We start from the raw sequence: 23,245 nt of genomic DNA, 5'->3' as shown, positions 1-23,245 counted from the left end.
AAGGAATCGATAAAAAATTGAAATTTTATACTTGTTTGTCTAATTTTGTTAAAAAATGTATGCTATTTAGGATTTGCCTCTGTAATATAGTTTAATTGGCCTATTAAAGCTTTTATATTACTTTGTTTGAATAAATAAATAAATAAAAGTGATGATAATTTAAGTCAACAACTACGTTAACTTTGCATGTCACTTTTAACCGTGTCAAAAAGTTGGACAATCTTGAATTCAATTAGTAACGGTCGACTTTTTGCATTCTTTCTTTCTTTCATTCTATTGTATAAAAATGCAACAGTGAAAGTATTTGGGTAATGAGTAATCATTAAAGAAGAAGAAACAAACATTCGATAATTAGTATTCAATAATCCAAGTACTAAATACTTTCACAACACTATTGCACTGTTTGTTAGAAGAAAAAATCTGTGAGAGAATAAAATTTTTGCAAAACTATATACATGTAGAAAAATAGTGAATGAATTTTAATAAATTTATATGAAACAAGAAATATCAAGCACATGGATGCTGAATTTATAAAAATCTAAAAAGGTTTTTTCCCCGAAAACCTCTAAAAATTCGAATGGAAAAGGAGAAAAAATCCTCTATGCAGTTAGCGAAGAAGACGACGACGACGAAGAAGTATAGAAGACAGCGAGACGACATAGACAACGACAGCAGCAGCGAAGTAGAAAAGAAGACGAGCAGACCAGCAGTAAAAGAAGAAACGCCAAAAAGGCTCCAATAGAAGAAGAAAAACCCAACAAAACGGAGCACTAAACTGGCAAACAACTAAAGGGCAAAAGCAGCTGTTTAGCAAAAGGATTTTTGCAAAGAAACAAAAAGAAAAACTATTAACAAAAACGAGAAACATGTGTGATATTTGTTCAGATTTTCAACAATTATTGGAGTCGTGTAAGTTGCAAAACAAAAAAAAAAAGAACTGGCTATCTAAATGATAGTTTGTTGGTTGGTTGCATGAATGGTTGTTTGTTGGATGATGAACTCTACTAGCTGCAAAAATAAAGTGTGTGTACAATCACTGGCTTTGTGTTGTTAAGTGGGCGGTATAGTAGAAAAAAGAGAGGGGTTTAGATTTTTTGTTGTTTGCTTCGTAATTATTTTACAAAAAAAAACGCCGGTGATATTAAAGATTTTTATCAGATTTATTAAATTTAAAAATTTTAAGATTTTTTTTTGTTAAAATTTTTAAAAATGTACATGTTGAGCTCAACAGTCCAATAATGGACTAATTGTGATAAAATTAAGCATTTTGATTGTTTTACATATATATAAACGACATAATGTGAAGTTTCGGGAAGAGAGATGTCTGCAGGATCCTTTGGTTAGAAACTCGGATAGAGTAAAATTTACATCGGTAGAAGGATTCTACTGATGTAACTAGAATGATTTACTTACCTAGAAGTTGATCTTCTGATGATTTGTGTAAGAGAGATTGTAGATATTTTCCAAACAGTGATTTGGGACTTGAAGAATGACGACTCGATCTAAATGAAAACATCTAACTAGCTTTACTCTATAACTTCTAAATAAAATGTACCTGAACAGCTTTGCATAACCCTCCAAACAATTTTCATATCATAAGAAATTTATAGAGAACACAGTTTAAAAAGATGAAATCTTTTAGATTTTCTATTTCTGGCCAACTACATATGTTGTGTTACCTCCATCTTTGATAATTTAATTTTCTTCTTTTTCAGATGAGGCCCGCATTATCAACCAGGATGCCAAACATGCGATTCTTTATAAAAGTGAAATTGAAACAGCATTTGGTTACATACAAGCCTGGCCTCAAAGGCAATGTATGTGTTTATATCGAGATGTCAAGAATTTTGAGCGCTTTAATTTAGTCATACAATCAATGATCTATTTGGCGGTTCATCATTTGAAACACATAAAAAGACTTATAGAGGATTATAAGAAAATAACAGCTAGTGCCGCACAAGCTGTGGCCCAAGCTCAGCAAACAGAAAAACAAACAGATAAATCCGAAGAATCAGGAGCTGGAACAGCATCAACTGCTTCTGCAGGCTCCAAAGAAAAAGAAAACAATAACATAGAAACCAAGGAAACGGATTTAGATAAAATTAAAACAAAAGATGAAATAACACAAAAAACTACTGATAAAGCCAGTAGTAGTGGTTTATCATCGCCGGGTGATGATAATCCAAATAATAACAGCAATTCAATATCACTAACGGCCTCACCATCGTGTGCAACTTCTTCGGTACAGAGTTCACAAAGTTCCTGTGCAGCATCGACAGCATCTTCATCCTTGACGGCGACAACAACAACATCATCAGCCGCATCGTCGTCGTCCTCATCATCAACATCACAACATACCGAAGAACCTTGGATACTGCCAGAAGTGGAAAAACTTTTATTACTCGTATCCAAAGTATTTTTACTTAACTTTCCACTGTACATAGCCTATAAACATGGTACTCATGCACGCTTGGATGATATTTCTACCGAGGAAGTACAACATTTGTCCATATTTTGTGATCTTCATGACAATGAAATACCAGTATATTTGCTGAGAAACACAAGTTTGTTTTGTAATTCGAATGGTTTTGCTGCCATGATGTTGTGTTTCGATCAGGCCGATTTACCAGTGACCACAGCTCACGCTATAACCGCAACTGTCTCGAATATAAAATTATGGTTACATTACGGCTGTATTGTACAATTATTTGTACCATTACGTAGTAAAATCTTACAATACATGTGTAAATTATCCGATCAAAATCTAAGAACAGCTGCCACAAGGGCTATGGCTGATTTTGTTTGGTCTGCTGTACGTGACCCCTTAGATGCCTCGGTAAGCTTTGATGTGGAAGGCTTAGCTTTGGCATTTAAATATTTTACATCAACTACACTAACAATGAGATTGGCTGGTAAGTCTAAGTAAATTTGAGTTTAACAATTGTTTCTTAACATTTATATGTTTATTTTTAGGCATTACCCAAATTAATGCTCATATTAATATATTTGGCGAAATCGAATCAGTGGTGGGAGAAGTTGAAGTTGTGGCCAATAAAATCGGCGATTGGTTGACAGAAAATCAAATAATACAACACTTGTTTGGTCCCAATCTCCATGTCGAAGTTTTGAAACAAGCTCATGTTGTTTTAAATTTTCTAGCGGTTGAAAACCAAATTACCGAGGAACATATTAAACTTATTTGGCAGGCTACGCAACAGCTAAAACATTGCTCGAAAACTATTTTTGACATCTTACCATCATTGGTTAAGAACTTGGCACCCAAACCGGCCATGTACTTGTATACGCTCTTGTGTCGTATGGATCCCAAAGAACATACTGAACAGAGTATTTATATTGCTTCGGCTTTAACCAAACTTATATGGTCACGCGATAAAACACGCTCACAAATGAGTTTGGAAAATGAAATCATGGCTGCAACTAGTTCGGATAGTGGCAGCATGGATGGCAGTAATTCCGATGAGGGTAATGGTGATGATAGCAGTTTAGCGAGTGCCCGCAAAAGTCCCATAGATATTGAAAATGTTTGTTCTTCGGATACTGGGGTAACACCATGCAAACAGGCGAGACGCAGGCGTCATGTATGTGATCCCACAGAAGAGAAGGTCAAACAAATATCGGAAGAAGAATTAAATATGATTAATTCAAAAGTTGATATGAAGTAAGTAGTGGAAAATTTGTTGTAGTTGTAGAATTTTTGCGAAGAAACAAAGTATTCAAATTAACTGCTAATTTAATGTTTCCTCTTCCTTGTTCTTTCTTCACAGAATGAAAAATCATCGCATTGTAAATATAATCGACAATTCAAGCAGTGAGGATGATTTACAGAAAGGAGCCGGTAACATACAAATGCATCGTAAGAAATCCCGTAAGCGACGTAAGAATAACAACAATCTACCCTTGACACGTTTAGCATACGAAATTGTTGAAGCCATTTGCGATGGAGGTGAAGATGATGCAACAAGTGATGATGCTGATGATGCCGATGATGGTGACGGTGAATGTGAACTGCTAAATGATAGTGACGAATGTAGTGATCCGGGTCAAGTACCGAGTGCCGTACTAAAACACCTACAGGGTGAGGGGCCCTATATTAGAGCTATAGCTGAAACTCATATTAGTGAACTTTTAAGCGGTGCTGAAAATGAGGGTAGCTATTCATCGCCCCTTAGTAATAAATCGGAGAATTTAGATGGTTTCGAAGTGGAGGATATTTGTGAGGATGAAATTGCTCAATTGGTTAATGCGCATAGTCAGCGCGGCAAACCGGCTCCAGCCATTTCTTCGTATGTCTGTATCAATAACCAGCTTGTCGAATATACTCCCGAAATGATTGTTAATCTCAATCATCCTCAAGAAGTCGGTTCAATGGTTAATCAACGTGTTACCCAAAATACAATGCCTCCAGCATTTGCAGCTGCTGCTGCAGCCATGGCTGCTGCTCATACGGCCATGTCTATGCAAAAAACTGAAGCTAATGTTGCAGCAGCTGCTGCTGCATTGGCCGCTGCTGCTGTAGCTACTGATAATGCCCAACAAACCCTTGTTGATTATGGAGGACGTCTTGTAGAGGCTAAAGTTAAGCAACAAATGATGGATTTTCAAGAACGTGCAAATGCTTTGGCCGCAAAAGCCATTGCAGCTGGAATGATTGACATTAGTGGAGTTGCTATGAAGGAGAGTAATAAAAATGTTCAATCAACTTCGCCACAACAACCGACATTTAAAATTAACGACGTCTGTCAACCGGGAAATACACTATTATGGGATTTGTTACAGGATGATAAAATTGTAAGTACAATGGAATTGATCTAATGTAACTTTTTTGAAAAGTTGTTCATGCATAGGCGCTGAAAACATTAAATATATAAGCTTTTTAAGATGTTAAATTCTGAAATTTTAAGTTTGTTATTAGAAACATTTATTTTGACCATTGAAAAACGCTTTTCGTTTCGATTGTATAAAAATATCTCCTTTTCAGACCCAACTTGGCGAATCTCTTGCATTGGAGGCAGAAAAAGCTTTAGCCACACTTTTATGTTTCAGTAATGATCGTCAGTTGCGTACGAAATTCATTGAAGGATGTTTACAAAATTTGGCAAATAATAGAAGTGTTATCGTATCATTGCGTTTATTACCAAAACTATTTGCATCTTTTCAACAATTTCGACCATCTGATACACATCAAGTTACCATGTGGGCTGAGCGTCAACACCGCATGATGTATCATTTCTTTAACAACATAAAATATTATGCCAAACGTCATATGGAAATTCTGGCGGGTAAAGGAAATGAACATCAACAAACCGATTTGTCCTTGTATTCCCACAAGATACAAGTATCGGTGCGTTTGCAGTTTTTGTCTTCCATTTTTTCATCAATGGGTTCGCCCAAGAATTTTCGGTTGGTGGACAAATTGTTCACTTTTCTTACATCTTTTATAATATGAGTTTATGATTTCAGTTTAAGCTTAGAACAGGTTGATGCCTTGTGGGAATGGTTGGCCCATGATCCTGAATGTGCCGATTGTTATTTCTCTTGGCTGCAATCACAAGCCAAAGGTGGCGAACAACATGCTTTGGGCTTGGAAGCCTTACAACATTTATATTTGAAAAAATTGCCCGAATTACGTCCCGAAGAATTTACTATGGTTGGTTTGGGTCTTTTTCAGCAGCTTTGCAGTTTGGCACGCATGGCTATAGCTCATTATGAAAAACAAACAGATTCTATATCCACAAATTCGTCCAATATAGTGGGCATGTTTCATTTATGGAAAATAGCTTTGAGAGCCCACAACACTGAAGTATCACTGGCCGCCATACAATACATAAATATGTATTATATGGGTCAACAATTACGTTTGGAAAAAGAGTTTGTTTCACAGTGCATGGAGAATCTGGTGCAGGCAGCAAATGCTCTGGAATGGTAATGATTTTTATGGAATATATTAAATAACAATTTGTAATTTGTTTATACTTTTAGCAATAATGAGGATGACAATGCTTTAATGTGTGTCCAGCGTGGTTTAATGCTCCTAAATACCCATTTGGAAACTTTTCGCCGTCGTTATGCTTTTCATTTGAGACGTTGGGCCATCGAAGGTCAAGGCATTGGCTCTCATAGTAATTTAAAGAATGAAGGTTCTGGTCCTGCCATACGTATTATTTTGCAACCAGCTGGTCTGTCGGAAAAATCCATATTACACATGCATGCATGTGATTTAATAGCAGATTTAAAAGCCGAAATTTCGAAATGGTGGGAAAATTTACAGGGTACTTCAAATTCGGGAGTATCAGCTCCAGTTTTAGGCCTTCTATTAAGTGAAGGTCCTTTGCGCATTATAACACAAGGACAAGAATTGACTTCGGAATATGATGAAAGAAGTTTGGGTGATGCTGGTTTTAAAGATAATCAGGTATTTAAAAACATTTTTAAAATCTTTTTTGTTTTTTTAATAGTAAGATACAGAGGTTGTAAACGAATTTGGAATCAAATATATTTAAGTTAAATTAATATTTTTTTAAATTTTTTAAATTTTATATTTAAATTTTTGAAAACTATAATTATTCATTTCCTTTAAAGATCGTTTACGTTTCCCTGGGTGGTCGTGGTGCCCGCCGCAAAGAAACTAATGTTGATCATCCCTCAATGCAACCGCCACCGCCTAAGGAATGTTTACCCACAGTATTATTGCTACAACCAAAGTATTTTGAGAAACTATTTTGCCTCATGCAAACTTTGGGCGATATGAAACCACAACCCAATAATTTGCAACTACATACCAAGGCTCAATTGCTGTCTCGTAGAGTTTGGGATATTTTAGCCATACTTCCAACAAATCCCATGATTTTGGATGCATTCAAATGTTTAACTAATGACTTGACTATAAGTGAACAGCTGGAGACGGAAGATGCCAAAATTAACAAACGTAAAGAGATTAAACAGAAACTATGTGAATTGTTGGATCCTACAAATTTACAGAAATTCATGTATTCTTTGCACATAGTCGAGAGCTTAGCATTGAATAGTGTTTTCCAGCAGCGTGGAACACCCTGCTGTAGTGGAGCTAATGGTAATGTTATCGCCATGGATCAACAACATAGCAGAGTAACACCTGCAGGCAAAAATAAGAAAAGTGGTGGTAGTGGAAGTGGGGGAGGTAGTGGCTCTGGTTCTGGTAGTGGCAGTGGTGGCGGAGGTTGTGGCAGCAGTACCGCTTGTAGTGGCAGTAGAAGGCGCATGAGTGTAGACTCATCTTGTAAAGATGATTCCAAAAAATCAGCTAATAGTGTTAGTGAGCATCATAAGGAAAAAGAATCCTTTGATTCTATAAATCAAAAAGAATTAAATTCCTCTATGGCTACGGTAAATACCTCAGAAAGTGATCATCCTCACAGTGATAACATGTCTGTGGGTACTAATGACAAAGAAAACAATCCCGTTAAGGCGGGTAAAAAACATAAAAAGTCTGAATGCAGCAATGTATCATCAACGCACTCATCGGTTACACAAATGGAATTGTTTAACACTTCTATATTCGATACTAAATGGAGTGAAACTTTCATTAAATGTGGTGGCCTCAAACATCTCTATGATATCTTCATATCCGGTCAGTTACAACAGAGTTCTTATCCCAAAGAGTTGCTAAACGAATGGCGTCATGATTGTTTGGCCAGTCTATTGCGCATAATTTGGCTTTTGGGTTTCGAAGAAGATTTTCATGAGGATATGCTAGTGTCCATATCAAAACCTAAAGATTTTATGCTGGAAATGATGTCGGTAGATCCCTGCTTGAAACGTTTATCGGCTATATTAAATGATGAAGCCTATTCGAATTATTTGGCCACCACTTCCGCTTATCAATATCATCACTTGAGGACAGGATTTTGGGGAAGAGCCCAAGTTGTGCAATTTGCCATGAATATAATGGTTAGTTTTGTACATGCCTCTTCCGATGCCCGTTGCTCTTTATGGGCTCATCCGGAATATTGTAACTGGGTGCAGAAATTCATCTTAGAGGATCCAGAACCCGCTGTAAGACGTGAAATATGTGCTGGTTTATATCGCATCTGTTTGGGTAACTCACAATCATATCAACTGTTGTTGGCTCCTTTATTAAGAAAGCTGATTTCTTTCTTATCTGTGGCTGAGAAAATGACTTCATATAGTCATCATAATCCCTACATGCTAAGTGATGATGGTAAGGAACCCTATGGACCAGCTTGTCGTGATTATTTCTGGCTTTTAGCTAGACTAGTGGATACTTTATCACCAGAAATGGTAAAATCTTCATTGGAATCATCTTCATTTAATGAAGAGGCCATTGATATAGAAAAACTTTGTCAGTCTGTGGCCCAAAGTATATTAACCAGAGACTTTTATGAGACACGCTATGGCATGCAAGATGATGGTTTAGTTGGTTTAATAAATCTCATGTCGAACTTAGTTAAGTATGATCCCACATTTAAATTTAGCTCCAAGGTTTTACAGTTTATAGAACAAATATTTGAGTTCTTATTCGATATGCCTTCGCCTCATAATCGACAAAAACCCAAATGCAAATCAGCCACATCCAGAGCTGCTGCTTATGATTTGCTAGTGGAATTGTGCAAAAATTGTCCCAAGAATTATATATTTTTGCACAGCAAACTTTTGGCTCAACATACCCCTGGACCTAAACCTCCTTATCCCTGGGATTATTGGCCACGCGATGAGGGTCGTTCGGAATGCGGTTATGTGGGACTAACGAATTTGGGTGCCACCTGCTATATGGCCTCTTGCATACAACATCTTTATATGATGCCCCAAGCTAGAGCAGCTGTCTTACGTATACCACCGAATAAAGCTCAAAAACATGCTCCCACTCTATTGGAATTGCAACGCATGTTTGCCTATCTTTTGGAATCCGAACGTAAAGCCTATAATCCTCGTTCTTTCTGTCGAGTCTATCAAATGGATCATCAGCCTTTGAATACGGGCGAACAAAAAGATATGGCTGAATTTTTCATAGATCTCGTATCGAAACTAGAAGAAATGACACCGGATCTTAAAGATTTGGTTAAACGCTTATTCTGTGGTACTCTAAGCAACAATGTGGTCTCGCTGGATTGTGATCATGTTTCGCGCACTGCAGAAGAATTCTATACTGTTCGCTGTCAAGTGGCTGATATGCGTAATTTACAAGAATCTTTAGATGAGGTGACCGTTAAGGATACTTTGGAGGGTGATAATATGTACACTTGCTCACAATGTGGCAAAAAGGTTAGAGCTGAAAAGCGTGCTTGTTTCAAAAAGTTGCCGCAAATTTTATGTTTCAATACCATGCGTTATACCTTTAATATGGTAACTATGCTCAAGGAGAAAGTAAACACACACTTTTCATTCCCAATGCGTTTAAATATGTCTGATTATGTGGAGAAAACTCTGATGCCACATCAATATAAAGGTGGGTTTTATGCCATAAATTTTCATCTAAAATTATTGTTAAATGTTTTGTATAAATTTCCAGAGGATCGTGAGAAACGTAGAATGGAACGTGATAAGAATGGTGACGATTTGGAAGATGATTTAGAAGAATGTTTAGAGTAAGTTTTTTATAACTAATTAAAGAATTAAAAGATATACTTAAATATACTATTGCAGATATGAATTGGTGGGTGTGACGGTACACACGGGCACGGCAGATGGTGGCCATTATTATAGTTTTATAAAAGAACGTAACAAATCGGCCATGCAACATGATCGTTGGTTTTTATTCAACGATGCTGAGGTAAAACCATTCGATCCTTCACAAATAGCGGCCGAATGTTTTGGTGGAGAAATGACGGTAAATTTGAAATGAGTTTTAAATTATAATTTTTTTTTCTTAATATTAAAATATCAATTTTAGAGTAAAACTTATGATTCGGTGACAGAAAAATATTTGGACTTTAGTTTTGAGAAAACTAATTCGGCTTATATGCTATTTTATGAACGACGTTTGCCAGAACATTTGAAGGAAAAACATGCTCATCTTCTAGCCTCTCCTACGGCTAATACAAGTTTGACAAAACCAGCTGTAGCAGAAGAACAGCAAAGTAATGTTAAAGTCAATGAGGCTTTGGATGAGAAGCATGACAAAAAGGAAACGAATAGTGAACTTAATTCGAAAATGGAAGTAGACGAAGAAGAAAATAATGCAAATAAAACAAATACAGCCAATTGTGATAAAAATAAAATAAATGAAAAAGAAACTGAAAGTGAAGAAAAAATGGACGAAGATAAGAAAAAGGAGGAAGAAGTTGACAAAGAAAAAGTTATTGTAAAAGAAGACGTTAAGTCAAATAATAAAAAGGAAACCGAAACAGAAACGCCCTCAACATCAACAGGATCGTCACCCACATCCTTAACAACAACAGCTAAACAAACTGAAAATCCCTGGAGACCACAATTGAGTAAAGAATTGGAGGATTGGATATGGCAGGATAATAGGCAATTTTTACAAGATCGCAACATATTCGAACATACCTACTTTAAGTATGTATTATCAGTTTTTTAAAATGTTCCGTTAATATATTTCTATTCTATCATTCAGTTTTATGTGGCAAATTTGTGGTCATATACCACAAACTTTAATCGCACAACAGGATGTTACTTGTATGGCAGCCAAATTATCGGTTTCATTTTTCATAGAAACTTTTATACATGCCAAAGAAAAGGTATGTTTGCAGCAAAAAAATTTGGAGTAAATTGAACCAGGGAATTTATTTCCATTTTTTATATCTCTCTTTTTTAGCCTACTATGGTTCCTTGGGTGGAATTGTTAACGAAACAATTTAATGCCAGCCAAGAGGCTTGTGAATGGTTTCTCACCCATATGTCTATTGAACCTTGGTGGCCGGTCCAAGTTTTAATACAATGTCCCAATCAAATGGTTCGTCAAATGTTTCAACGTTTAGTTATACATGTTATACAGAGACTACGGTGAGTGTTCATAATCTTGTTTTTTTTTTCTTATTTTTACTTGTTTATGACCTTGAGGCTTGATTTAAAAATGTCTTTATTTTCACAGTTGTGTAAATAATTAATTAGACATATTTGCGTACATACTATGTTCCAATTATTAAACAATGAATATTATGATTGTATTTCATTCATATACTTCAGGGTTAAATTGTTTATATTGTTCGTATTGGATAATACTTAAAATACTATTTAACTTCAGGTTGTTATTTAGAAATACACACGTTTATATTAAAAATGTAGAGTAAATCAATATAGAATAAATCGTTTTGCTTGTTGCAATAATAATTTTGAAGTCGTCCCCTTAAACCTAAATGAATATATTGGAATTATTAATGCACAAGTTGAAAAGTTCGAAAAAAGTGATTTATGGAATTATGTCAAAAAAATCTCGAAATTTGTCCATAAATAACAGCGTTGAAATAGAAACAGATTTACAAAAACGTTTTTCACTGGAAATATTTTATTTTTTCCCTGAGATTTTCTTCTAATAACCCATTTTAACACTAAAAATTTAATTTTTTATTTAAATTTAGATTTCTCAGATCAAATCTGTGGTGAAAAGGCAAAAGTACATAAGTTACGAAAAATTTACACAATATAGAGTTGAGTATGGAGATTTCAATAATCTGAAAACATGATTTTTGCATAATGGTATACACACAATTGGGACGAACGACGAATTTCGTATAGCACGACGAACTAGTCGACAAAAATTCGATGCGTAAATTCGTCGAATGGAACACAATCAAATTATTCGTACTGCGAATTCGTTTCAAAATTTGTTTGTTCGGAATTGGAAAAAGTAAGAAAATGGAACAAAAATTTTATTTTTGTGAATCTCCACGATTTTGAGATAATTTTAACAGCTTTAAAATTTATTCGAACATTATTTCGAAATTAGATAATGTAAGAAATTGGCCTCGAAAAGAACTAAAATTATATTTTTGTGAATACACCCAATTTTGAGATTATTTTAACAGCTTCAAAATTTTTTCGAACATTACTTCGAATTTTCGAACTTTATTTTAAATATTCCAACATAGCATTGTAGTGTCATCAAGTGTACTCCAGACTGCCAAATTTCAGACAATTCGGGCCACGAGAACTAGTTTTAATGGCTTTAAAATTTTTTCGAACTTAAGTTCGAATTTTCGAAAATTTTATTTTTAGTTTTTATGACCCAGAGATTATTTTAAGAGCATAAAAAATTTTTCGAACATAACTTCGAATTTTCGAATATAATTTCGGATATTCGAACATTATATTGTTTTGTCATTAGCTGTACTCACAACCGCCAAATTTCAGCAAATTCGGGCTACCGGAATTGGTTTTAAAACAATTTTCCCCAATTAATTCGTCGTTCGTCTGCGTAAGAAATAGAAATAAACCTATCGCATAGTTCGTTACGTACGACGAATTTCGTCATACGCAATGATTGTGTACATTTTCATATACCCAAGTGTGTTCTATTTCTGACGACGAATATTCGTTCCGAAAAATTCGTCGTTCGTCTCAATTGTGCATATACTATAACTTGGGATATGTACTTTTTCATTTTTGCCACAGAAATATTTTTATTAAACATTTTTCACTAGCTTTAGGTTCCACTAAAATTCTTTTCACTAAAACAATTTTAAATCTTCCATATAAAATCAAAATTTCAGATTCAAATTTTCAATAAAAATTCAAATTTTCATTGAAAATTTTAATTTTTTCAAAAACATAATTTTTTTTATTAAAAATTAAATTTTTTATTAAAAATTTAAAAAAGATTTAAAATTTTCACCACAAATTATAATTTTCACTACAAATTTTAATTTTCACTAAAAATTCTAATTTTCACTAAAAATTTATACTATTACTAAAAATTCAAATGTTCGCTAAAAATACAAATTTTCACTAAATATGCAAATTTTCACTAAAAATACAAATTTTCACTAAAAATTCAAATTTTCACTAAAATTTCAAATTTGCAATAAAAATTTGAATTTTCACTAAAAATTTGAATTTTCACTAAAAATTCAAATTTTCACAAAAAATTTAAATTTTCACTAAAAATTCATTTTTTTAGTAAACAAATTTTTCACATTTCTATAATAAAAATTCGATTTTTTACAAAAATTCAATTTACACTAAATATGTATCAGATTTTCACTTAAAATTCCAACTTTCCATAAAAATGTAAATTTCAATTTTTCGTTAGAAAAATGCTATAAGATTAGGTGCTGAATTACCGCATACGTAACGGAGTAAAATTTATTGATCGTAATTTTTCTTTTTTAGTTGATGGAATTCTAGTAAATTTTTGGATTAATTTCGATATTAAACAGTGCTTTCGAAACGAAAGCTTATTCTATCACTAATATTACAGGCCAAAAAATTTAAATCAGAGACCAAAGTAGTCTTTTCTAAAGGATTGAGCTGCGCTTTTTGGTAATTTTTGTGAAGTTAAAACGACGCAAACATCTCTACTTATAAAATTTGATGTATCGCCTAAAAGTCAAATTTGTCGACTTTAAATTAAAGGTTTAACCTCCGTCATATCTTCTTTCTTATTCGCGCTGTTGTAATATACAAAATTTTGCCACAAACTTTTTTTAATCTTTATGACACAATATCTGGAAAACATAAAGTGATATCTTATTTAGTACTAATACAGTTGCTACACCAAATAGAAAATATATGATTCGATTACAAGTCTCTATAAGTATTAAAAAAGCCATTAATAATATTTTCAATTATATTTTATTTAAACTAATAAACAATTTGAGCTTAAAGAGTTTACTCAAGAGGGCGAATAAGTTTTAAATTATACTAATGCAAAATTCAATCAAACGAGGGTTTTTCACTATTATCAACAATATCCACAGTTGGTTTTAAAGTAGTAGTAGCAGCGGCAGCACTTGTAGTAGATTTAGTTGTTTTTGGAGGAGCAGCACTAGTTTTCTTATTATCACTTTCCGGTATCAAACTATTCAAGCCCAACATATTATTAAAACTCTGAAATTTATAAAAGAAAATTTTTAAATATTGTTCAGATTTTTAAGCTAAATAACACTTACATTTGTCATATTTTCCAATAGTTTTATAAATTCCTTTGAACTGTTACTTATAAAAGTTGTTATACCATTGCAAAAGGATGTGGCCTGCTCTTGGCTTTGCCAATTATTAAAAAGCTCTGCAACATCATTATCATTATTAGAGTTTTTATTTATAAAGATTGGAGAACTTATAGTTTTTGCAGTAAATATTGTTAGTAACACGATAAGTAAGAAAATTTTCATTTTGGAATTTTAATACTTTACTCTTTAGCAGATAGTTTAATACTGTTCTATGTTAGATTTTATGACAAAGATTTTCTTAGCTAAAGTATTTGATTATTTCTGTTTTTTTTTTGTGGATAAGAAAACAATTGTTTAAATATAATAGTATTTTAAAATGTAAACAATATATTCTTAGATCGTTTTAAATAACTGTAATAAAGGTTTCTTTGTATGGAAATGAAAATTCTATAATTTAACCTTAAATGTTTTAGTTTCTGCTTCCAAAAACCAATTATAAATCCAAAGGATTTTTTATTTATTTATTCCTTTTTTTCTTTTACAGTTCATCACATTCGCACTTGTACTTGAAAACTGAAAACGATAACGATGGTAAAGAGATTATTGGTAATGCCTCTTGTGTTACTCGTTTTATAAGTTCCCTAATATTACTTATGGAACATGGTGCTAAGGCTCATTTGAGGCATTTATCAGAATTTTTCGGTTTACTGTTTGAATTCTCACGCATGGGTGATGAGGAAACGGTGTTTTTGCTGCGCATTGGAGTTATTAAAAGTGTGGCCGATTTTTATTTGGGCAATAAGACCCATGATAATGTAAGAGAGAAATATTTCTTATGACAATACAAAACTATTTAACTTTTTTTTTTCTTCAACAGCTGGAAGTGGGTTCTGATAATGATGATAATTCTTCGGATGAAGCTTTATCGGTAGATAAAACTAGACCTGCCTCTTTAGATAAAATGATTGCTTTGGTTGCGAGTTTAGTGGAAAGATCAAGGGGACAAGATTTAAGATTGAAATTATCCACCAAGGATTATAATGCTATAGCGGGCGGAAAGGTATTATTTACAAATTATAAATCTTCCCTTAAGAACTGTAATTTTTTGATTTTTTAATATTTTTATTCCAGGGTTTTCCTTTCCTCTATCAACAAATCAAGGATAATATTAATCCTCATCAAACTAAACACCTGATACATGCTCTCTGTCGTTGGGATGAACGTTTAGCTAATCAAATTATAACCATGTTATTCGCTTCCGTTACCAAACATACAGAATTATGTGGTCCATTCTTTAAGCTGTTGACGTTATTGACCGAAACTCAAGGTGGTCCTTCGGGCTTACCGTGTTTCTCACAATTAGTTTTGCAACGTGTCTGGGATGCAGCGGAATATTGTCCTCAGTCAGCTTTAGATTGGTTGGCTTTTCAGGCTCCCAAAAATAAAATAGCTCATGCTTGGATCTTGCAATCGGCTGATACTTGGGTAGAGCAATATTTATTAGCTCATCACAACTCTAGAGTTCGTAATGGTGTGTTTAAAATAACTTTTTCTTTGTTGTTATTAATATTAATAAATGTAATTTATAGCTGCCGCTTATTTATTGGTATCTCTGGTACCCTCACAACCTTTTAGAGCCAATTTCCGTACACATTCTTTGCATAAATTATCCTCCATTTCATCTTATGTATTTCGGTAAGTTCAATGCCTTTTATTTATAAATAAACTGAATTTGAATTTCTTTTAAAATTTCCAGTGAACTTAGTAATGATGCTCAAATTATCTTACATACTATTATTAATCTTTTATTGCGTTTGCTACGTGCGGCAAGAGCCTATGCCGATATTGGTGTTCATGGCACCACAAAACTAACATCATATTTTAGCCTTTTAGGCTATTGCATGGTTTCTAAGACTGAAAAAGTTATGGTAAGTTATTTGTTCAGAAATCTCAATTATAAAACTATAATAAATGTGAAAAACTTATAATATTAGATGGGACCTTATATGCGTGCATTATGGGATCTGTTTCATCCTCGGCTATCAGAGCCTAGCGTGCCGGCTCATCATAATAAACATGCTTTACTAGCATTTTGGCATCATACCATTGTTGATTGTCCAGAGAATGCATTAATAGTTGCCAACTGTCCAGAAATAACAAGAAATATAGCATTTAATTATATATTGTAGGTTATCAAAGCTAATTAACTTTTAAAATATAAAATTCATATTTAATTGTCTTCTAAAAAACAAAACACTTTCCACAGGGCTGATCATGATGATTCGGAAATAGTGGCTTATAATCGTGCCATGTTACCCGCCTATTATGGTTTATTACGTTTGTGCTGCGAACAGAGTCGTAGTCTAACACGCCAACTCGCTGCTCACCAGAATCTTCAGTGGGCCTTTAAGAATATCACACCACATCCCACACAATATGCCGCCGCTGTTGATGAATTATTTAAATTAATGACTTTGTTTGCTACCCGCCATCCCGATGCCAGTGATCAAGAAAAACATGAAGTCACCACATTCCGTCGTACAACATTGTCGGCCTATTTAACGGGTCTGGATGCTAGAGTCTCTTGGGGTACATTGATAAATGCTTTTAGAATATTGGGTGAGTGGGTCGTTATTACAAATAGAAATTGTGATGAGTTAATATTAACCTTTATAAAAATGGCTTAAGCATTTTTTAATATTGATGCGGGAATGGTTCCTTATCTTATCAACTCTTCCCCACTTTTGCTTTTGGTCTTTATGTTTTTGCTGTAGTTAAACTTTTCAATTTCCATTTTTTTCTTACTTTACTTTTATTTAAATTTCTTTTTCCTTTAGTTGATAACGATGAAGATCGTCTACTCGTCATTTATAATGGTGGCATTGAAATGTGTTTTGAAGCTTTGCACACACTACATTCCATGCATCATGAAGCCACTGCCTGCCATGTTTCGGGTGATTTACAGGAATTACTTAGCGAAATGGTTTTACTATTGAGTACTTTACGTTTAAGTACACGCCTAGATAGTCCCACTAACAAGAAACAGCAACAACAATTGGAACAACAGGTACAACAATTGCAACAGCAACATCAGCAACTATTACAAAAGCAACAGGAACAATTAAAACAACAGCAACAACAATCTCCACAAACGCCACAACAGACAGCACAACAACAGAAAGAGAAACAACTGCAGCAGCAAATGCAACACATACAGCTGCAACAAATGCAGCAGCAGCTACAGCAACAACATTTCTTGAGGCAACATCAACAGCAAACATCTTTGCTTAAGGGACTGCCAGATGCTGTCAAACGATTGGCCACCTTTTTGAACACCTACAACCCACCCGAAATATGTAGACTTTCGCTTGAGGTACTTAAAGAACTAGTACGTAATCCCAATTTAGATGTAACCACCATTTTGGCGCCGATCCTTATCAATTGTCATTTATCGGTGGCTAATGCACCCACGGCCATAGGTGCCCTGGGATCATACTTTCCCCGACGTGGTAAAACCACTTGGCCAACGGTAACGAAAAATATGCCTAGACCGCCCAGGCCGATGGTACAAATGTGTATACCGCATAGTGAGTTTTTGGAAGTTCAACGTGGCGTGGATCTGGAATACGATGCTCAAATTGATGCCTTCTATAGGCCCTATCATGACTTTTTGGATGTTATGATGCGCATGGCCGTTAATACCAATCAATTGAATGATACCTTAGTAAAGTTATCATGTTTGGTAGCTATCGAAGCGGCTCCCTTGCATTTCAATTTATTCCCAAAGTTTTGGGTGGGCATTTATAATAATAAAAGTACCAATAAGTATGTATTTTTTTTAATGATTAAATGAAACTGAAATTTATTTGTATTTTTTTCTCTCTTCAAGGTATGCTGAGTTATTGATAAATAATCAATATTTAGTTGAATATATTCATATAATATTACGCGGCTGTAGAGTTTCCCTAAGTGATCAATATATAAGAGCATTTTTGGAAATTTATTATCCTAAGGTGGTGAGCTAACGATTTCTTGTTCCTTTTTAATATATTTTTCTTTGAGTTATTATTCTTTTATTTTCATTCTTTTAAAACTATAAATACAATGTTATTAATCTTCTTTTTATTTAATAGATTTCATCACAATTGCCGATTGCTCGTTTGTTGTATTCCATAAGTTATTCTATGCATTCGAAGGAAGATTTAGATGAATTATGTGGTGATTTATTTGCCATACGTGTAATTGCTCAAGGCACTGGTATACCCACCTCAGTGCGCAAACAATTAAGAGGATCTCTAAAGGCTTTACTCTACAAGAGTGCACGTTATCAAGAAATTGCTGAAAATGGTAAGAACTTTAAAATTTGTTTGCAAATGTCTCCAATTCTACAGCATTTTAATTTTCTCTTTTTTACAGAGCTTTATCAAAATAAAAAACTTAAATTAGACAACAACGAATCTAAAGAAAAGTCTGATAATACGGCAGCCAAAGAGGACGTTACTCCGACAGCAGCAGCTGCAACAACAGCTACAAAACAACCACAACAGGAACTCGGCTTAGAAAGTTCCCCAGAAGCCATGGACACAACGAACAATGATGACAACAAAGATATCAACAACAGTAAACAACACAATGATAACGAAGAAAAAACTGCCAGCCAAGCAATCGACTTAAAATCCCAAGAACAGAAAGAAGACAAAACAGAAGCAGAGATAGAAAAAGCCAATATTAACACACAGGAAGATGAAGAAATGAAAAATGCGACAGACAAAATAGAAGAGCCTAAAGAAATCGTTAAGGAAAGTGGTAAGTTAGAAAATAAGGATGATGAAACTGCAAAAACAGAGGCTATAAAATCACCTGCTAAAGATAAAATGGATGTAAATAAAGAAGACGAACCACCCTCTACATCTGCAGCGGCCGCAGCTGCAGTTGCTGGCGTCACTGCTAACGCAACCACGACCACCACCACCTGTGCAACACCGAAAAATATAAATAAGAAAACTGCCGAAGATCGTTTGATGGATGAGCAAGATAAACGTATTAAACTCTTAATGACCATGGAAACGTATATTAAAAGCATTTTATTGCTAATGCAAAAAGACGAAAATAATTCCCCAAATGCCACAAACAGTAGCCAGCCCAACATGGATGATACCATGGAGAGGGAACAAAATACCACGCCAGTACCAGAGAGTAGTGATGAAGGTGGTGGCAATAACACTTCACAAGGCAGTGCCTTTCATGTAAATTGTTCATCATCACCCGATCAACAGAAGCAGCTTGATTCACAGAAAAAGGAATCGCCTGAAAAAGTTTGTAATGCTGCAGATGTGGAAGCCAGCACTTCGGCAATTAAAGATTCAGCAACAGCTTCAGCTGATGAAAAAACCAATGCAAAAGTTGTTTCCCCAGCCACTGAAACGCAAAAAGCCAATAGTGATGATATTATTACAAATACTACTACTACTTCTACTGCTACTACTACGGCCTCAACGTCCACGGCTGCAAATACGCCGCAAATTTAGTTATCGTTTAATGATTTGTTAAATATTTTATTTTTTGGCAAAATGCTAGATTAGCAGTGCTAAGCACACTTTAATTATTTATAATGATAATTATCCACTTAGTTTTAAGTTTTTACTTTTTATTTAATTATTATTTCAACTATTTTCTCCCTACTACCTAACTACTATCTTGGGTTTATTTTTTTTTTCCTATTTTATTTTATCTTATTTGTAGTTTTCTTTTTAAGCTTTAAACGCGGTCTCTTCTTTTTATTAAGCTTCTTTGTACATGCATAATGGTTTAAAGAGAGAACACGATTAAAAAAGATATTTTATTGTGTTTAATCATTGATAAACTTTGATTATTTAGATGATTTTTTTTTAAAGACTTTTTAAAAAATATGTTTTTTTTTAATGATAATTAAATTTTATTGTAATTTTTTTTTTATTTCAAAAGTTAGATTAGATCTTTAGTGTTTAAATCTTGTAATAAACATGAAACGAATTTGAATTGAGTGTGATAAAAAAAAAAACTAAAAAGAAATATTTCTTACTCAATTATAAAGAGCTAAACAGAAATTTCATAAGCGACATTACACATCTACCAGTTTTTTTAAATAAGTGTGGAAAACCAAGCAGTTGCTTTTTAAATATTATAAAATTATGAACTTAATTTTGTAGAATTACCATTGAAATATGAAAGAATTTAAATAAGAAAATATTCCGTTTAATATTTTTCTTTCTTACAACTTAGATTTGACTTTCTGCTTCTTTCGAAATTTTGGTCAAATCAGACTATAAAGAATTTAGCAAGAGAGAGAAAAAATCTTAGATCTGGGCCCAAGGTATTGTTGTTTTCTTATTAAAAATCAAATTTTTAGTAAATTTATTTTTAGTGAGAAATCGAAATTTCAATAAAAATTTCAATTTGCATTAAAAGCTGTAAAACTCTTAAAGCAACCGCTAAATTTCGAATCGAACAAATCTTGAGGCATCTGCATGTCTATCCTATCCATCCTGATACATTAAAAAGATTTTTATAGAAAACTGTTCTCTGCAAAATATAGCTTCTTTTCTATAAAAACATTCTGCAAAGCAAACGTTTATAATGAAAACTTTAACGAGCGAAAAGCTTTTCGATATAAAACTTTAATAAATAAAAGATTTTCTTTAGAAAACTGTGAACAAGGGAAAGCTTTTCTTTAGAATTCTTTGAACAAACGAACGTTTTTTTATTGAAAACTTTTACCATCGAGAGATTTTCTATAGAAAACAAACGAATGCTTTTCTATAGAAAACTTTGAACGAGGGAAAGCTCTTTGATAGAAAGCTTTAATTAACAAAAAATTTTCTTTCGAAAACTCAAGCAAGTGAAAGATTTTCTATAACAAACCTTGAACAAGCGAAAGCTTTTCTATATAAAAATTTAATAAGGGGTAGTTTTCTATAGAAAACTTTAAACAGCGAAAGATTTTCTAAAAAAACTTTGAACAAGGTAAAGCCTTTCTATAGGAAACTTGAAACAAGTGAACTTTTCTAGAGAAAACTTTGAATAAGCGAAAGCTTTTCTATAGAATTCATTGAATAAGCGAAAGCTTTTCTATAGAATTCATTGAACAAGCGAAAACTTTTCAATAGAAAACTTGGGACAAGAGAACGATTTTCTGTAGAAAACTTTTACAAGCGAAAGATTTTCTTTAGAAAACTTTAACCAGCGAAAGCTTTTCTATAGAAGACTTTGAACAAGAGGAAGATTTTCGATGGAAAACTTTGAAAAACATGAAAGAGATTTTCGATAGAAAACTTTGCGAATGAGCGAAAACTTTTCGATGTTTCTGAAAACTTTGAACAAGCGAAAGCTTTATAGACAATTTTAGCAACTAAATCTGTAACAAGCTTATAAATAAACCTGTTTTATTGATACGTATTCTGTGCAGCAAGTTCTAAGGTGTGTCAAAGATGGCAATTTCCTGTGTCATAGTTGTGAGGTTTTTAATTAAGAATGTCCGGATTATGGCTTTTATTAAATTCTTTATTCATATCAAATTTTCCTATCGTGATTCGTAATATGCTTGATATAACACATTCTTTTGAAGCTTTATATACAATATCGAAGCATCATTCATAATGCAATCTTATCTAAATTGAATTGAAACCAACTTAAATTAAAATTATTCTACATTAAAACATTATTAATTAGATATTTTATAAAAATAATTATTAATCTTTGTAAACATCTTAAATCAAAGTTTATGCTATTGAATGTAAACAAATAACTCTCTCTATATATATAAAACCATGATTGTTAATAGTTCTATTATTTACTTTCCTATTTTTTTTACTATATTTATAGCTATTTAACTAAACCCTAGATTTTACTCTTTAATTTTTTTTATTATTTTTTGTTTAAGTTTAAAAAAAATGTTTGGCCTAAGGTCAACAATTAAACAACACAAAAAGTGAAGTTCAGAAAAAGAAAAACATAGAATTTGCGCAAAACAAAGAACATTTTTATAAAAATGAATAATAAAACAACCCAAGGTTGTTTTTTTTTTTAACAAACAAGCGAACGTTAAAATAATAAAAGAAAATATATGTATTTATATATAATTTTCAAAAATTAAGTGAAAAGAAAAAGCAAAAAAAAAAAAAATAAAATCTACGAAAATAGTGTTTTTCTTTATGTTTAAAAATTATTCAAAATATTACATACATACATATAATATATTAATAATAAAAATAAAATTAAGAATTTTATATAAAACAAAAACAGAAAAATAAATACTTACATACAAATAAATTGAAAAAAATAAATATTTTTTAAGCGTAAAGAAATAGAAAATCAACATAAATAACTTAATTATTATTATTATTAACTACTAAAAAATTATGAAATGAAAAAGAAAAAACAAAATAAAGAAAATATTTTAAAAAATGTTTAATATTAGGCTAAAAAACAAACTCCTCCTCTCCTTAAACTAAAACTAAAAAAAAAAAAAAAATACTTTCTAAATGTAATAAAAAAAAAAAACAAAAAAGAAACTAAATTTACATTACAATTACAAATAAATTATTACTCTTTAACTCTGCACCCATTTTCATACATTAAAATTGAAAAAGAAAAATAATTAAAAAAAAATAACACACATCTCTTGCAACAAACAATAAACATGAAATACTTTCTTTGTAGTTAAAAATTAATACGGAAATTATAACGAATTCTATTAAAGTGAGAAGAAAAAAATAAAATAAATAAAACAAAAATCATATTACTACTTAAATGCTTTCAGAAAACATTTAAGCAGTTTATAAACTGACAAGTAAGAAAGGATGAAAAATAAGATGCTATTGTTTAAAACATTTTTAATTAATTGTTTTTTGTTTGTTTGTTTTTTTTTAATTTTTATTTAAATAAATTATAAAAAAAATTCATTTAAATACATATTCATTACGTAACCTAAAGGAAAATGATAATTTTTAAGAGAATTATCATGGTTTGTTCATTTTTATGAAAGCATGTTTTTTTTAGATAAAAACATTTAAATTAGTTTTTAGATACTTTTTTTTATTAAAATTATGATTTACTTTTTTTTTTTAAATATTTATAAGAGTAAATTGAATGCATAATTATCACATTATTTACATTTATATTTT

At 32.5% G+C, this 23,245-nt stretch overlaps 2 protein-coding genes across 3 annotated transcripts; one reads left to right on the top strand and one right to left on the bottom strand.

Annotated features, from left to right (window-relative positions):
* Positions 1 to 392: 392 nt before the first annotated feature.
* Positions 393 to 22,217, top strand: LOC119601916 (ubiquitin carboxyl-terminal hydrolase puf). Of its 2 annotated transcripts, none has more exons than XM_037953163.1 (24): positions 393 to 909; positions 1,716 to 2,912; positions 2,974 to 3,679; positions 3,786 to 4,809; positions 5,000 to 5,421; positions 5,482 to 5,943; positions 6,001 to 6,433; positions 6,601 to 9,463; positions 9,527 to 9,602; positions 9,661 to 9,844; positions 9,908 to 10,533; positions 10,592 to 10,715; positions 10,793 to 10,980; positions 14,629 to 14,899; positions 14,962 to 15,144; positions 15,216 to 15,615; positions 15,674 to 15,779; positions 15,841 to 16,012; positions 16,079 to 16,269; positions 16,351 to 16,703; positions 16,922 to 17,909; positions 17,974 to 18,097; positions 18,218 to 18,431; positions 18,501 to 22,217. In XM_037953163.1, exons 1-24 carry the CDS (start codon positions 867 to 869, stop codon positions 19,610 to 19,612), a joined length of 12,462 nt encoding a protein of 4,153 aa, XP_037809091.1. In that variant the 5' UTR covers positions 393 to 866; the 3' UTR covers positions 19,613 to 22,217. The 2 variants fall into 2 exon arrangements, with proteins under 2 accessions (XP_037809091.1, XP_037809090.1); XM_037953162.1 differs by having other exon boundaries at positions 17,974 to 18,100.
* LOC119601917 lies at positions 13,749 to 14,349 on the bottom strand. The gene is made up of 2 exons (XM_037953164.1): positions 14,085 to 14,349; positions 13,749 to 14,022 (listed from the first exon to the last, which is right to left on the bottom strand). Exons 1-2 carry the CDS (start codon positions 14,304 to 14,306, stop codon positions 13,849 to 13,851), a joined length of 396 nt encoding a protein of 131 aa, XP_037809092.1. The 5' UTR covers positions 14,307 to 14,349; the 3' UTR covers positions 13,749 to 13,848.
* Positions 22,218 to 23,245: the final 1,028 nt, after the last annotated feature.

Source organism: Lucilia sericata, unplaced genomic scaffold (assembly GCF_015586225.1).
Source record: "Lucilia sericata isolate MDLA Ls3-8-SP2 unplaced genomic scaffold, ASM1558622v1 Contig000199F_arrow, whole genome shotgun sequence".
NCBI lineage: Eukaryota > Metazoa > Arthropoda > Insecta > Diptera > Calliphoridae > Lucilia > Lucilia sericata.
Note: the sequence above shows the minus strand (reverse complement) of the source record. Positions and strands in the feature narration are given on the sequence as shown.

Coding starts and splice junctions, on each gene's coding strand:
- LOC119601916 (XM_037953162.1), top strand. CDS start 867: ATGTGTGATATTTGTTCAGATTTTCAACAATTATTGGAGTCGT. Junction 2,913..2,973: donor ACTAACAATGAGATTGGCTG/GTAAGTCTAAGT, acceptor GTTTATTTTTAG/GCATTACCCAAATTAATGCT. Junction 9,464..9,526: donor GATGCCACATCAATATAAAG/GTGGGTTTTATG, acceptor ATAAATTTCCAG/AGGATCGTGAGAAACGTAGA.
- LOC119601917 (XM_037953164.1), bottom strand. CDS start 14,306: ATGAAAATTTTCTTACTTATCGTGTTACTAACAATATTTACTGCAAAA. Junction 14,023..14,084: donor TATTGGAAAATATGACAAAT/GTAAGTGTTATT, acceptor TATAAATTTCAG/AGTTTTAATAATATGTTGGG.